This window comes from Muscardinus avellanarius (genome assembly GCF_963383645.1).
Source record: "Muscardinus avellanarius genome assembly, chromosome: 3".
In the NCBI taxonomy this organism is placed as follows: domain Eukaryota; kingdom Metazoa; phylum Chordata; class Mammalia; order Rodentia; family Gliridae; genus Muscardinus; species Muscardinus avellanarius.
Window position 1 is genome coordinate 153,431,394 of NC_137788.1, and position 16,584 is coordinate 153,447,977.

The window sequence follows — 16,584 nt, forward strand, 5'->3', positions numbered from 1 at the left end:
TTTAAACAGTTCTGGAAGGTTTCTGGTGGAGTTGTTGGTCTGTTAGGTATTGGATCATCCTATCATCTGCAAACTCTTCTTTTGCTGTTTGTATCCCTTTTATTTCTTCCATTTTCCTAATTGCCCTGGCTAAAGTTTAAAGTACTGTATTGAACAGGAGTTGTGAGAGAGAACATTCACAGTGGATCTGATCCCTATGAGCTTATATTTCTGGGTAATCATATGATGTCTTCTAAATCACGAACGTAGGCCGGGCGTGGTGGCGCATGCTTGTAATCCCCGTGCTTGGGAGGCTGAGACAGGAGGATCACACAGGTTCAAAGCCAGCCTCAGCTACTGAGTGAGGCTCTCAGCAACTTAAGTGAGACCCTGTTTCCAAATAAAATATAAAATGGGTCTGGGAGTATAGCCCGGAGGTAGAAAGCCTCTGGGTTCCACCTCCAGTACCACCAAAAAAAAAAAAAAAAAAATGAAGACCGTGTTACTCTTGACGGAGGAGTGCTTGCCTCGTGTGTATGAAGCCTTGGAGGAGTGCTTGCCTAGTGTGTATGAGGCCTTGGGTTCTCACCCCCTGGTCACCCTTGGGTTCTCACCCCCTGGTCACCCTCACTCCCCACCCCAGCCCTTAAAAAAACCTCATGTCACTCTTCTTTCTAGAGTGAGTACCTTACCTTCATGTCTATAACATCTAATCAGTGACTTAGGGCATTGTCTTAATTTTCTTTATTCATGGGAGTATTAAAAGGAGGATATTTAGATTTTCTGATTTTAGATATAGGTCATGAAGCTGCCATTTAGATATATCTTTGGCTCAAGGCTCTTGAGTAGAGTTGTAGTCAATGAGAAAGCAAAAGGGAGCGTCCCTGGGAGTGGGCTCCAGGTCCAGTGGGCCTTGATCTAGTCTGAGTGTAGCCAGCTGCCCTTTTGGGACAGTTTTGCCTTTTGTTAAAATGTGGTATTTTGTTCATCCAAAGTAGCAATCGAGCCGGGCGCGGTGGGCACACTTGTAATCCCAGCACTAAGGAGGCTGAGACAGAAGGGTTACGGTTCGTGGGCATCCTCAGCTACTTACGCCCTCTGCAACTCAGTGAGACCCTATTTCCAAATAAAGAATAAAAAATAGGGCTGGGGTTGTAGCTTGGAGGTAAAATGTCCCTGGGTTCCATCCTCACTACTAAAAAAAAAGAAATAGTGATTGTAAGGGGATGGAATGTGTAAATGATTTAAAATATTGAGGAATGCTTTAATATATAGCATATTGGTAATAATTGTTCTGCATTTGTTTTATGTTTTAAATGCTTTCAATATGGTAAAGTTGCTTTGTGTCTAGAACTGACGTGTTCTGTCTGAAGATTTGTATGCACTAGTAAATGCCAGAGGCTCACTTGAACTGACATTGTAGTTTTTCTGCAGAACTATCCTACTCGCATTTCAGAGTATAATTTTTGGAAAATCAGGCATATACAATCAATTCAAACATTTTTGATGTTTTAGCAAAATATTTTTCTAGCATAACTACATAATTTTTGGTTTACGTAGCACTCAATAGTGGTATTTTTAGCCACATTACCTAAGAGACACCATTTTTGCAGGAGCTCATTACTGGGTCACCAGTGGTACTGTTTCCTAATTGCTGCAGAACCTACAAATGTAAGCCACGCCTCTACACACAGGCTGGGTTTTCATCGTTCCCATTATAGGTACTGGCAGCCATTCTGATTCTTGCATAGACCTAGGTAGATAGCTTTGAGTCAGAAGTCACTGACCTTGAGCTGTAACGAGAAGTCTCGGCCCGGACGGCGTTCTGCTTGTGAATAGCCCTTCAGAGCGCGTTGCCAGCGAGTGCTAGTTGTTTTTACTCAGTGAGTGTTTGGGTTGCAAGTCTGTTGTTCGATCTTAAGGATTTTTTTTGTGATTTATATTTTCAGCGGCTGGATGGTTCCATCAAGGGAGAAATCCGGAAACAGGCACTGGATCACTTCAATGCAGATGGGTCTGAGGTACACTGCCTGGCTTTGTTATTTGGGCAACTTGGGCTCGGAATCAGAGGAAAGTCTTTCCGCTGAATTTATTCTGTTTCAGACACATTTTGTATTGCAATTCTTCTGCCTTGAGAAGAGAAATCCCTAATATAAAAGATGCCTATTTTATTGTTTGTCAGTCCATAAAAGCTTATACATGCTTACTTAACTTCCCTGGTCTGCATTAATGGTAGTTCTCCAGTGCTTCAGGATACCATTTTTATGGGCTTGGAAGAAAAACAAGGCGAAGGGAGGGGAGGGCTGGGCAGCAGGATTAATTGCGATAGGTTGATTATATCAGAAGGTTCTGTTCTGTACCTTTTTGGTGACTAAGTCTTAAATAGTATGTTTGCCACCTCAAATCTGTTAGTGTGATATAGCTTACTTAGTGTTCTTGCTCTGGTTAATATTAACAATATAAAATTACTAAGTGTTGCACTTAAACTTGACAATATAAAGTATGTTGTTTTGGGCACCCCTATATAAGAGCTGTTTGCAACAAATTAGAAACCCATTGCAGTGTAGTCTGTGCATGTCAAGTTAACAGATGATACGGAATTTGAGAGGAGTGAGGGAGAAGAGCTGCAGTGTAAATACAAGTGGAAAGCCGTGTAGAGGAGGGAGTTCAGACGTAGAATAAGAAATGCTTAATAGAGAATGCTGAGGCTCCTCTCTGAATCTCTATGTCTAGAACACTTGTTTTTTTTCTTTTTCTTTATTTTCTTTTTAAATTTAACAGATTCAGTGTTCTTTCTGAAGAGCTTAAAAAGCTTTTAAGTCTGTTCTGTTCTGTTACTATAGATTCACAGATAGTCCTAGTTGGCTGATATTCTGGCTCCTTTTTTTTTTTGGGTAGTACTGGGAACTGAACCTAGGGCTATTCTACCTCTTAGCTATACCTCCTCTTCCAGCCCTTTTTGTCTTTTTGTTTTTTATTCTGAGACAAGGTCTCAACTAAGTTGCTGGGACACTTGCCATGTTGCTGAGGCTGTTCTCAAACCTGTGATTCTCTTGTCTCAGCCTCCCAAGTACCGGGGTTACAAGCATGTGTCACCATGCTCAGCTTCTGGCTACTTCTATACCCTAAAATTTGACTTATCTTTGAGGGATTTTGGGTACTAATTTGTTCAGGACCAAGGCTGTGAGTCATTAAGGATAAGCAGAGTTGAATTACTAAAAACGTTAATCATCACCTAATTCTCATCCCTATGTTTTTATTTTGTATTTGGAAGCAGTCTCACTGAGTTGCTGAGGCTAGCTTCAAACCTGTGATCTTCCTGTCTCTGCCTTCCGAGTACTGGGATCACGGGTTTGCACTGCGGTGCCTGGCTGCCCACATATTTTCTGAGCCCTCAGACACAGGCCGTTGTGCCTGCCCAGCCTTATCACAGGATGTCAGTGCGTGGGTCTTTTCTGCTTACTTTTCTTCGGCTAGACCTGCTCTGCTCGCCCCATGCCCATGTTTTGTGTAGACTGAATATCCTGTGTTCTCAGCAGTTTTAATATATGACCTATTTTGTGGCGTATTTGTATATTCCTCACCAGCCTAACAAATGGGTGAAGATTTACGTCAATAGCTATCTTGCTCACACTGTCTTGCATGGCATAATCTGCCTTTCTCTAGGAAATATGGATTTGGTAACTTGCTGCAGGAACAAAATCTCATTGTAATTAATTTTGTCTGGTTTTTTGATTAACTTCTGTTGTCCTAGTTTTAGCCAAGAGATAACACTAATTCTCTTGCCCCTGTTGCCTTATTAGATTCTGTTATATTCCTTTGTTCGCTGCCCTGAGTCTTCCCTTTAATCAGGTTAAAATTCCCTCTACCATGAAGTCCCTGACCTTCTTTTAGCCTCCATAAAGTTGTCCATCATATCTCACTTTTCTTCACACCTGCAGGGGTTTCCAGGTGTAAGGGCTTATTGGACTATGAAACTATTTCTGAGAAGGCCACTGCATAAAGTAGTATATTGCATTGTGTACAGGACTTCTGTTTCCTGCTCTCGACAAGGGCTGGTGGCCTGGGGATCAATTTGGCTTCAGCGGACACAGTTGTCATCTTTGATTCTGACTGGAACCCCCAGAACGACTTGCAGGCACAAGCCCGAGCCCACAGGATTGGTCAGAAGAAGCAGGTGAGTGGGAGAGGTTTCTGGATATGCCTTTGGGGCTGGAATAAGAAAGATTCTCTTAGCCCATTCAGGATGCTTGTAAAAAGCCTATTTTCTCCCCTTTTCTTTCATTTCCGTCAATTGTCAGTTTATTAACTAGGGCAGAGACAAGAAGATGTCTTTGGGTCACAGATGAGGCTAGTAAGGACTCTTAACCTTTCTGTGTTTGAAAACTCCGCCAGCGCTCACTGTGCATTTACCAAGAAAGATTTGCTATAAATAGACTTGGAGCTGAACCTTTTTGTTTTAATAGAGTAGTTGCCAAATATCCTAGCACTGTTGAAGGTGATCTGTTCTTACACATAACAGTGTTTGCCCTGAAGTACACTGGGAAATGATATGTGTGTTTCTTTTGTATTTCTGGCCAGTGATTCCGTTTTTGTAAGTTTCCCTCAGTGGAACTGCTTATTCTGTAGCAAGATTTTTGTCCTCAGAACAATGCTATAATAACAGATCTCTAAAAGCAATTTCTTGAAGACTCCACCCTGCTGTGTCCTCTGAGAATGCAGCTGCTTCAGCTGCCTACTTGGGTGGATGGCTAATGTAGTCATTTATGGTAGTAGAAAACAAATTGATTCTTTTCCAGCCTCTTGGTTTTTGACAGAGGTAACTTTGGTTTTTTGATTGAGCATAAACATAACATTTCCTTTTCGTACAGGTAAATATTTATCGCTTAGTTACAAAAGGGACTGTGGAAGAGGAGATTATAGAACGGGCCAAAAAGAAGATGGTATTGGACCATCTGGTGATTCAGCGCATGGATACGACTGGCCGGACAGTTCTGGAAAACAACTCTGGGAGATCCAAGTAAGTGTCGAGTAAGATGGGGGAGTGCTGGCAGAATCCAGTTGATTTCTCACCAACATGTGATGTGATTCTATTAGAATTCCCACCGCAGACATTTTAGTCTCTCCCTTGTTTAAGAACAGGCCATGACCGTAGGGGGATGGCGTTGCCTCTTTCTTTTGCTTTCCTTGTTGCTTGGGTTTGTCTGCCCCCAGCGCCTGCTTGCGTGCACTCTCTCTCTCTTCCTGTCCCCTCCTGCTCTGCTTTTGGCTGCTCCTGTGACTTGGGACTCGGCCCGGGGGAAGCGGTGTGCTTGGCTTCAGCTCAGCTCAGCATTGCCTTGGATTTTAACGCACAGACTCCACCAGACTCAACTGGCAGCTGTTTTTTCACTTTTGGTACAAATATTTGTGTGGAGACTGTTGTGCTTTTTCTTACTGATAACAGCGGGAATAAAAGGAAAGTAGTTAGAAGTTCATATTTTGACCAGATTATTGCCTGCTGCAGCTCTGTTTAAGGTGAAGTCAAATGAATCCTTCCTAAAGGGAATGTATTCATATAATCTTCCATACAAGACAATGAGTGAGACATGCTTGGCTTCTTGTATTTTGGACAAGAGGTTAGAAGGTTAAAAATTCTTGGTGAGTGATAACTTTTTAAGGACAGAGAATTCTTTTCTTATGTTATTAAATCATCCTTCTTGCTTAACCATGTATCTCTATCTGTTGCATGAGTAAGCAACAGTTGATTTTCTGTGATTCTACTAGATTAGCTTTACTTACTCCCATGTGGATAAAAAACAAGGTGTTTGTGAGATCATTTTCCTTGGGACAGAGTTTATCTTTTCACCAGTTATTTGGCCCTTGTATGAGTGATAGATATTCTGAAGTATAACTTTGTAGAGCTCGTTCTACATTCCTAAGAGACTACAACTACATTTTACTTCTACAGCTCAAATCCTTTTAATAAAGAGGAGCTGACAGCTATTTTGAAATTTGGAGCAGAGGATCTCTTCAAAGAACTTGAAGGGGAGGAGTCAGAGCCTCAGGTAATGAATGAGGAAAACTTACTTTGCTGAGAAGGATCATCTGTGAGAATCTAAATATTTTGGGAAGCAGCTTCTGAGTCTGTTAAAGGCTTTTAAAAAATCTATTTGAGGCTTTTAAAAAATTACTCTTTTTAAAAAGAGTAATTATTTGAAGGGCCATAGCTGCTGCTTCTTTTTTTTTTTTCTTAGAAAATTAAAGCTCTTACTAAATTGAATAGGAAAAAACAAATAAAGCACCCCCCCCCCCCCGCAGGTCTGTGGGTGGGACCCAAGGGCATTCGACCTTTGAGCTACACCCCTTGTGGTATTTTTTATTCTTTATTTTGAAACAGGGTCTCACTAAGTTATGGAGGGCCTCACTAAGTAGCTGAGGCTGTCCGTGAACCGCAATCCTCCTGTCTCAGCTTCTCAAATGCTGGGATTACAAGCGTGCGCCACCACACCCGGCTACAAATAAAGCATTTAAGGATTCCATCTTTATTTTTCTTCCTAGTTGTCTTTCTTTTAATTCTCTAGTTTCATCTCATTATTAGTATAAATAAAATTTGGAACATTTGATGTAAAAGATAAAGACTTGAGATTGTAAAATTAAATAGAATATCAAAGGAAATCGGTTTATTTGCATGTAACGTTTTCAGCAAATGCTAATGACTGTTTTAAACCATGTCTGTTGCTTTTGTTCTTTTAGGAAATGGATATAGATGAAATTTTGCGCTTGGCTGAAACAAGAGAAAATGAAGTGTCAACGAGTGCCACAGATGAGCTTCTGTCCCAGTTTAAGGTATGAAGATCTTTGTGGTAGCGTTCTCAGTACTGCTTCAGTAATGTTTACTCGTGTCTGTGAGGCGTGAGCGCTTTCTTCCTGCTAGCCACTATCGTTTTCCCTTTACTTGAATCGCGTCACATGCTCAGTGTGTTTCTCAGTTGTAACCGTGTTGTGATGTGGTCTGTAGTCCTCCCCATGAAGGTAACCACTGATGTGGGCCCTCCTGCCCTGAGTCTGCACACAGGAGAAGTTGGTGAGGAAGACTAAGACGAGGGCTAAACGTAGAAACTGGGCACCAGGTGAACAAGAGGTGGCACCCTTATATCCAGGCATTTCTACAAAAGCTGAGGGCAGTAATTTATGGAGATAGAAAGGCCACACAGGTGAGATTTTAGAAAGATGTTACCATGTTTCAGGTTGACCAAAGAACTTGGGACAGGGAGGTACTGAACAATGGAAGAAAAGAAGATCTGATGCACATTCCCCCAGGGGAGACAGGAAGGGAGACAGTCAAGAGCACTGGTAGAGGGCTTGGCTTTGGACAGAAAAGGGAAAAGATGGCCTCTGGGAAGAGAAGAGAGGTGGGCATTCATTTCATGACCTTAAGTACCAGGAAAGTAGGTGAACTGTTAGCCAAGTAGTGGAGAAGATGAGGGCACAACCATGGGTAGGCCAGGAGTTGTGGAGGGGAACTTGGTAGGGAGTCAGGTGAATCTAGATGAAACGGCTTTTGCTATGTAGTACTCAGCGGGATCACATGACCCTACAGCAATACCTGAGATCAGAGAAATTGCATCAGTTGACAGTCCTGAGGTGGAATATTGGCTTCAGGGACACAAGAAAATCAAAATGGCAAATGTTCATAAGATTCCAATGAGAACATAGGTGAAGGATTGGCCTGGTTTCATTGTATGCAGGTAGAAGAGCAAGAGACTGGCGGTCACAGTGTTGTTCAGTGCATAGGCCATTAGGACCAAGGGAGGAGTGCTGCATGCTGGGAAGGAGAGGCATTGAGCAACGGGCTCCATGTTGACCACAGTGGTGGGGGTTGTCTCAGTGAAAGAACTGGAAGCAGTTTTGGCTGGGGCCAGACCTCAGGGACTAGAGAACGTCAAAGGATGCCGAAGATGCTGTGAAAAAGTTTGGAGGTAGATTGGTACTGTTTGTTTTGGTCAGTTTGGGCTGCTCCCCAGGGGCTGCAGGAGAAGGGATAGAGGGCCATGAGGCAGGCACGCACTGCCCAGGGGTCGCAGGAGAAGGGATAGAGGGCCATGGGGCAGGTACACACTGCCCAGGGGCTGCAGGAGAAGGGATAGAGGGCCATGGGGCAGGTACACACTGCCCAGGGGCTGCAGGAGAAGGGATAGAGGGCCATGGGGCAGGCATGGACTGCTCAGGGGCTGCAGGAGAAGGGATAGAGGGCCATGGGGCAGGCACGCACTGCCCAGGGGCTGCAGGAGAAGGATAGAGGGCCATGGGGCAGGCACGCACTGCCCAGGGGATGCAGGAGAAGGGATAGGGGGCCGTGGGGCAGGTACGCACTGCCCAGGGGTTGCAGGAGAAGGGATAGAGGGCCGTGGGGCAGGCACGCACTGCCCAGGGGCTGTCCAGATTTGACTGATGTTTTTCTGGCTCTGTGAAATTGTACACCTGTATGGCTTTCTTTCTAGTGTGCATACTGTTTGAGCACATAGTATGTATCAGTTATTAAATAATACTTAATACAAAATTAATGGAATTTTTTAGATTTGAGATTGTTCAGTTTTCTGTTTTCTTTACTAGGATCGCAGTCCACCTCTGAGTATGAGCAATCATTGCATACTTTTTAATATTTATACTTTTGATAACAGTGAATAAGGCAACTAGTTGACTAGATGACACTGAATGGTTTGCCACTTTAGAAATGGAATTTTATCATTGTTTAGATATTCAGCATTTTATAATCTAAATCAATCTAAATTATCCAATTAGCATTATTTTGGAAAATATATAACTTAATCTTTCAGGACAACTTTGAAAACAGTTTATATCTTTATCTCTTTTCCTACTTTTCAGTAAAATTTCTGATAAACTTGTGGGTTTGATAGGTTGTTTTGGGGAGAGATAAGAGAGAGTAGTACAAACTTATCTGATCGTGTAGTATCACAAGATTATTGTTACAGTATCTTCAATGAAAACACTAAGCCGGTGGTGGCGCACCCTTGTAATCCTAGTACTTGGGAAGCTGAGACAGGAGGATCACAGATTTGCAAGCAGCTTCAGCAGTTTTTGAGGCCTCTGCAACTTAGTGAGACCCTGTTTCAAAATAAAGAATAAGAACCGGATGTGGTGGCGCATGCTTGTAATCCCCACGCTTGAGAGGCTGAGACAGGAGGATTGCACAGGTTCAAAGCCAGCCTCAGCTACTTAGTGAGGCTCTCAGCAACTTAGTGAGACCTTGTTTCCAAATAAAATATAAAAAAATAGGTCTGGGAGTATAGCCCTGGGTTCCACCCCCAGTACCACATACACACAAAAAAGAATAAAGTAGGTCTGGGAGTGTAGCTTGGAGATAGAACACCCTTGGGTTCCATCCCCAGTACCTAAAAAGAAAAGAAAAGAAAAAAGAAAAAAACTGTGAAACATTGGTTTGTTCAGTGGCTTGGCAGACGGTGTTTGGAAGTGGAGGAACATCAGCGGCTTGTCTATCCATTTTCAGGTTGCCAACTTTGCAACAATGGAAGATGAAGAAGAGCTCGAAGAACGACCTCACAAGGACTGGGATGAGATCATTCCAGAGGAGCAAAGGAAAAAAGTCGAAGAGGAGGAGAGGCAGAAGGAACTAGAAGAAATTTATATGCTGCCTCGGATCCGTAGTTCCACTAAAAAGGTAACCAAGCGAGAGGAAAGGTACCAGCGTACTTCTCGCGCTGTTAGGACGCCTGGCGCTGTTGCCCTGACGCAGGCCGGCACAGCCGAGCCTTGGGCTGCAGCCTGGAGAGCAGATGGGAGAATGGCCGGCACTCACGGGCAGCCTGCTGGACATTGGACTTTGTCTCCGCAGTCAGCTTTGCGTGGAATGGCTTTATGGGATCTGAGTTTGGCAGACATTTTCATTTTGCCTTTGAGAGTAGAACCGGTAGTCCTGACAGTTAGGGTCTAATTGCTGCTGCCTTCAACTTTGAGAGCCCAATATTTTTTTGTCTTTAAATGTTCATAGCACTTGGTAGAAATACTTACTAAGGTGAGAACTGGAAACAAGGAGCATCACAGGCGTCATAGCTTCCACGGCACCCTCATAGGCACCATCTGCTTTGATTTTTATAGTGCTACATGCATTTTTTGGGGATAATGGACTTGGACTTGTCATCGTCATAGTCAACCGTATGAGATGATACTGTCTACCATTTACTGAGCACTTACTAGGGCGTAGTTCTAAGTGTGTTTTCACTTTTGATGGCGCTGGGGGTGGAACCCAGGGGCTTTCTACCTCCGCACTATACTTCCTGACCTATATTATATTTTATATGGAAACGTGGTCTCACTAAGTTGCTGAGAGCCTCACTTAGCTGAGGCTGGCTTCGCACCTGTGCGATCCTCCTCTCTCAGCCTCACAAGCGCTGGGATTATAAGCGTGCGACAGCATGCCTGGCCATTACTGATGCATTTAATTCCTGTACAAACGCTGTCACAGGGACTATTGAACTACCATTTCCAATTTACAAAGGAGAAAATGAAAGCACAGAAAAGTGATTATTAGGTCAAGGAACTCATTTTATGTTGGATGTTACTTAGATTACCCACTTCACTTATTATATAACAGTGTCTCTGCAAGCAGGACTATCCCAAGCAAGTGTTTTCTTATTACATGGCATCTGCCTCCTTATCTGTTAAAGAAAAATTGACTTTGCTCTAATGGGAACTTTTGAGTCCCAAGGAATTAAGACGGGCTGGGCTCAGGCCTTTCCTCTCAAGCGTTGGACCTACGCACTTGGTAAGAGTGGCTTTGCCTTATTCTTCTTCAGGCTCAGACAAATGATAGCGATTCTGACACTGAGTCTAAGAGGCAGGCCCAGAGGTCTTCTGCTTCCGAGAGTGAGACGGACGACTCTGATGACGACAAGAAGCCAAAGCGCAGAGGGCGCCCCCGCAGCGTGCGGAAAGACCTCGTCGAGGGATTTACTGACGCGGAGATCCGGAGGTTGGTGAAGCCTGTGCTTACTGAAGCCTGTTTGAAAGAATATGCTATAAGCCTCGGACTGACGTATTTTTAAAAATGTTTTTTTTGTAGTACTGGGTATTGAATCCAGGGGCATTCTACCTCTGAGCTACACCCCCAGCCACATTGTATTTTTATTTTGAAATAGGGTCTTGCTAGGTTGATTGATTAGCGTCTCATCCTTGCTGAGGCTGTCCTCAAACCTATGATCCTCCTGTCTCAGCCTCCCAAGTACTCCCAATTACTCCCAAGTACTCCCAGGTGTGCACCTGTAATTGGACTGACATTGATGACTGGTTAGGCAGAGGCCTACAGAATATAATACCTAAAACAAGGCATGCCCTCCATCTTTGGGCGGCTTCTTCCTTGTGCACAGTTTTTCTTGGTTGAGAGCCCCCTGGTTTGTTGCTCCTTCCTTTTGTTTACCCTGTCTGGTTATTCAGAACGTTTTCATGAGGAAGATCCAACCAGGGGCGCGCGCGTGCGCACACACACACACACACCTGTGTACGTAACAGGAGTAATCTAGAAATGGTACAAATAAGGCTGCCCTTGCTGTCTCTCCTCCCACCCCATCTCGTCAGTTGGCAGTTGGCACTCCAGCATGGCTGTTAGGTTTACTAGTAGTACATACGATATGTTGTTGTGTAGTTTTTTTTTTTTTTTTCTGACTTTAAATCAGTTTTGGACATCTTTCTGTATGTCAGTACATATTCTGTACTTTTTGGCAGAAAGTGATATAAAATTACTACAACCAAATCATTCTTTTTCCCTTTTCCATGTTAGTTTTAAAAGCTGGAAGAAAATGGAAGGTATGAAGATAGTTCTATGGTTCAATCCATATTAAAATTCCATATTAAAATTGTATTAAATAATTCTTTTGTGTGTGTGTGGTGCTAGGGTTGGCACTATACTCCCAGACCTATTTTATACTTTATTTGGAAACAAGGGCTCACTGAGTTGCTGAGAGCCTCACTCAGTAGCTGAGGCTGGCTTCGACCTGTGTGATTCTCCTGTCTCAGCCTCCCAAGAGCAGGGATTACAAGCGTGCGCCACCACGCCTGGCTAAATAGCTCTTTAAAGGAGTATGTTTGAAACTGTGGGGTCTTTATTTCCACTTAAATGTTACACCTATTCTTCTTTTGTTAAATTTATTATGAAAAAACATGAATATTTACAAGTACTGGCACACTAGACCTTATCATCTTAACATTTTGATTTTGCAGCCAGTCTTGTCTGTATACTCTACCTCTTCTTGCCCCCCACTCCCTATACCATTTTGAGAAGAATGTGCTTTCTTCTGTCAGGGGCGGGGATGTTCCTTAGATATTTGCTAGTTTTATTTAGTTTAGTGCTGTATAATCTTCCATCCCTGACTGGTTGTTTTGTGACTGAGAATGGAGTGTTGAACTTTGCGTTGCTGGATTTCCTATTTGTCTCTTCAGTTCTGCCCAGTTTGTACTTTGCTTTGTGACTATTGTTAGGCAAATGTTTTTATAATTGGTATGTTTTCTTGGTGGGTTGACCTTTTCATCATTATAAAATAGTTCTTGATGTCTAGTAATAATTTTTGTCTCAAGGTTTACTTTTAGTTTGATACTTATATAGTGACTTGATTTCTCTTTGGGGGTATTTGAAATTAAAAATGGCATTATTTTTTATCTTTTTGTTTCAACCTATCTGTATCTTTGAATCTAACTTGTCTCTTATAGGCAGCATGTGGTTGGATCATTTTTGAACAGTCCTTTTTGCCAATATCTTCCTTTTGATTGGCGTCTAACCCAATGTTCAGTGCAGTTGCAAAGGAAGTAGGACTTGACATCTGTGTCTTGCTCTGTGTATTCTCTGTGTCGTGTTTCTTTTTTCAATGTCCTTCATTTCTCTTATATTTTGTGATAAGCAGATATTTTAGTATGCCATGTTAATTACTTGATTGTTTCTTTCACTTTTTTGGTTAATTTTCTTAGTTGCTTGCACTGGAGCTTACAAATGACATCTCGACTTACAGCTTAACCTCAGTGGCTTATGAAAACCATTGCTCCAATGATAACTTTCTCCTTTGTGCTGTTGTCACACAAATAACCTTTACATAGTGTCAATACTGGCGTTTTATTTTTGGTTGGAGCTGAAGATTAAACCCAGGGCCTCACATGTGCTAGGCTCTACCACTGATCTTTTTTTCATTTTTATTTTGAGGCAGTGTCTTACTGAGTTGCCCCAGCTGGCCTCAAACTTATGAGCTTGCTGTCTTAGCCTCCCAAATAACGGGGATTACAGGTGTCTACCAGCAGGCCCCGCTCAACACAATTTCATAACTATTGTTTTAGCTGGGAGTGGTGGCGCACGCTTGTAATCCCAGTACTTGGTAGGCTGAGACAGGAGGATCGCAAGGTAAGTGCCTCAGCTTAGTGAGGCCTTCTGAAACTTAGTGAGACTTTGTTTAAAAAATAAATAATGAAAAATAGGGCAGCAGGTGTAGCTCAGAGGTGGAATGCCTGTGAGTCCAATCACCAGTACCACAACATGAATAAATAAATCATAAGCAAATATTATTTTATGGAGGTGTGTTTTAAAATTTGATTAAAAGAGTTACAAACAAAAATACATTTTACCATCATACTTACTTAGTTATTCTGCATATAGCTTTCAGCTGTTCAGTGTTGTTTATTTTCTGTCTTTTACTGTTCAGCCTCTCCGTGGCTTTTTTCTGAAGCATCTTTGACTGATTTTTTTTCTGTTTATGCATCACATTGTGTGTGCATGTGTGTGTGCGCGTGCGCGCGCACGTGTGTGTGTGCGTGTGTGTGTGTGTGTGCCCGCGCGCGTGTGTGTGTTTATATGATTTTTTTTTCCTGGCTGCTATTGTGTTTGCCTGTTTAGTGACTTTTCTGGAATGGTTCTGTGGAGTCTGTATTCTTGGTCATGCCGTCTGAGGACGCTCCTTTAGTGGAGCGGTTACCTAGCGACTGGGCAGAGATTTCCTTAATTGTCTGCCCGTGTCTGTTGAAGGGCTCAGTGGATCTCGGGGCATGGTTCAGTGTGTGTTCACCGTATGGTTCCAGGAGGCCCTGTCATAATCGTCAGTTCCTGTTCTTACACACCCTTACGGCAACCAGAATTGAGAGGTTGGGGCCTTTTTGGTCTTTCTTTACATGTACACAGACCTGAAAATGTGTGGCCTTAATGATTCTGAGGAATATGTCAGCTTTTCCTCAATGCTTCCTTCTCAGTTTCTGATGGACCTTATTATCCCCAACTGCTAATGGTGATGGTAAACCTTTCCCTCTATTTTTGACCCATGAGCTTCGGACAGGGCTGTCACCAAGAGTTCTTTCTGTGTCAGCTCAAATTAAGATCTGAGGAGCTCTGCAGGTGCTTAGTTCTGTCCATAGCACTGTTTTCTGGGGGTGGGATTTTAAGAAGCTCCAAACCTGTCTTCCCTCCAGTGACTGCCATACCACAAGCTGGCAGAGCTAATCCATTTGCTAAGGTTCAAGGTTGTCTTAGGGAGTATGAGTAGATAAGTTTGAATGAAGAAAGCTTGTTGTTCCTGCCAGGACGCCGCCATTCCTTGAACAGATGCCTCCCCCTTCAAAGGCTGCAGCCTTTACCTTACTTCTGCACTTCTGGCAGTTGGTTTTGACAGTTTTTGCCAGTGTTTGCTATTTTTTTTTAGAGGACCAGATTTCTGGAGATCCTTACTCTGCTGTTCAGAAAGTGCTTCCATCTTTCAGTAGGAACAATAATAATATTTAGATTTAATACCTCAGTAATGATAACTTAAAGTTAATTGTCACTACTATAACTTTGCGTGCTAGGGCCCAAACCTAGGGCTTTGTACTGCCGGGCAGGGAATCCACCACTGAGCATAAACGCCAGCTCTCATCATTTTGATCTAAATCTCAAGCCATGTTATTTCAGATTTAAAATATTTCAGTGTATATCAAGAAGGAGAAATGTAGTGTTGAGGAATATGCCTTAGGTTTATGTTCATGTTTAACACTTTCCTAACAATGATATCCGTGTTCTTTCTCCCCTCCTTGACCCTCCTTCATGGTATTAGGAATTGAGCTGAGGGGGGTCTCTACCCCCGAACGCTTTTTTTTTGGTGGTACTGGGATTCCTGGAAACCCTTCTACCTCCGGGCTACACTCCCAGATCTGTTTTACACTTTTTAAAATTTGGAAACAGGGTCTCTTAAGCCAGCGTGGCTGGCTTCGAACCTGTACAATCCTCCTGTCTCCGCCTCCCAAGTGTGGGGATTACAAGCATGCGCCACCACGTCCGGCTACCCCGAACCCTTCCAAGTACTACATACTACATACTACATACTACATACTACACGCGTCACTGTGCCTGGCTTCATGTTCTTTCTTTAGTATCGTTTCTTAGCCATTATCATATTCAGTCCTATTTTCTTTACTTGCCACACCCTCTATTTCCATTTTTCTCTTAGCATCTCTCTTTATACTGTTACATAACCGGATTGTCATAGCAATTTGGCATATTGCAGTGCTGTCCTTGATGTCACAATACGTCATTGACAGTGGTTAACTTGTAAGAATGAAGAAGTGCCAAACTGGCTGTGTATAACATGGTCTAAGGTAGAGGCTTTGGAAATACATTGTATTTGGGGTTGGAGACAAGGTTGGGCAGGGTTGACTAGAGTTTCCAAAGAAGTTTGGCATAAGAAGTTTTAAATCTCATATTTATTTTACTCTGAGTAATTTCATGGAGACCTTGAAATTTTAAAGCTTTATCATTGACCAGAAAATAATGAAAAATATTGTAGTAGGGAGTTGAAAATAAACCTAATAGACTTGAATAGGCCAGTGAATGATATTGGGGTTTTATCACAATAAAGTTGTGATTGGATCATTAATTACATGTTGAACTGCATGAACTTTTATCTTATGGAAAATATTAGAGTTAAGTCTCAGTTCTCTATTGCATCTCTAACAGTTTCATTTTTAATTACTGAGAAAGTTTAGATTTTATTTGAATAGTTCTTTAGTGTTGTTTTTTTTTTTATACTGGAGATTGAACCCAAGGGCATTCTACCTTTGAGCTACATTCCCAGCCCTTTTTATTTTTTATTTTGAAACAGGGTTTGCTAAATTGCTGAGGCTGGCATTAAACCTGGAATTCTCCTCTCAGCCTCCCAGATAGTGGAATTCCTGGTATGTGCCACCATCCCTGGCTAATACTCAGTATTTTAAGTTGAATAGTGTCACAGACATTCAACATTTTAATTTATTCACTTAATGGTCATTGCAAGGATCAGGCACAGTAAGTTTTTGCTAATTCGTGTAGCTTATATTTCATCATGGGTATGTTAGCACTAAGATGGCTGTATTTTTGTTTTTAATGTATTTTATTGATCATATTCTTAGGTTCATCAAGGCATATAAGAAGTTTGGTCTCCCTCTTGAACGGTAAGCCCAGAAATAGTCCCTTATCCTTTTATTTTTTAACTTGATTATATGGCAGGTTCTTTCTTTCTTTTTAAATAATATTGTACTTTTTTATATTTTGGTGGTACTGAGATGGAACCCAGGGGCATTCTACCTCCGAGCTACACCCCCAGCCCCACT

General features: G+C 42.3%; 1 protein-coding gene across 1 annotated transcript in view; it reads left to right on the top strand.

Moving 5' to 3' along the window:
- Positions 1 to 16,584, top strand: part of CHD2 (chromodomain helicase DNA binding protein 2) — a gene marked incomplete at both ends in the record, with an annotated part of 111,875 nt that overhangs the window by 61,807 nt on the left and 33,484 nt on the right. The window contains 8 exons of the mRNA XM_080692751.1: positions 1,929 to 2,000; positions 4,007 to 4,156; positions 4,851 to 4,999; positions 5,930 to 6,026; positions 6,715 to 6,807; positions 9,491 to 9,661; positions 10,797 to 10,972; positions 16,384 to 16,425. Coding sequence (XP_080548877.1) covers positions 1,929 to 2,000; positions 4,007 to 4,156; positions 4,851 to 4,999; positions 5,930 to 6,026; positions 6,715 to 6,807; positions 9,491 to 9,661; positions 10,797 to 10,972; positions 16,384 to 16,425 — 950 coding nt within the window. The remainder of the gene's footprint in view (positions 1 to 1,928; positions 2,001 to 4,006; positions 4,157 to 4,850; positions 5,000 to 5,929; positions 6,027 to 6,714; positions 6,808 to 9,490; positions 9,662 to 10,796; positions 10,973 to 16,383; positions 16,426 to 16,584) is intronic.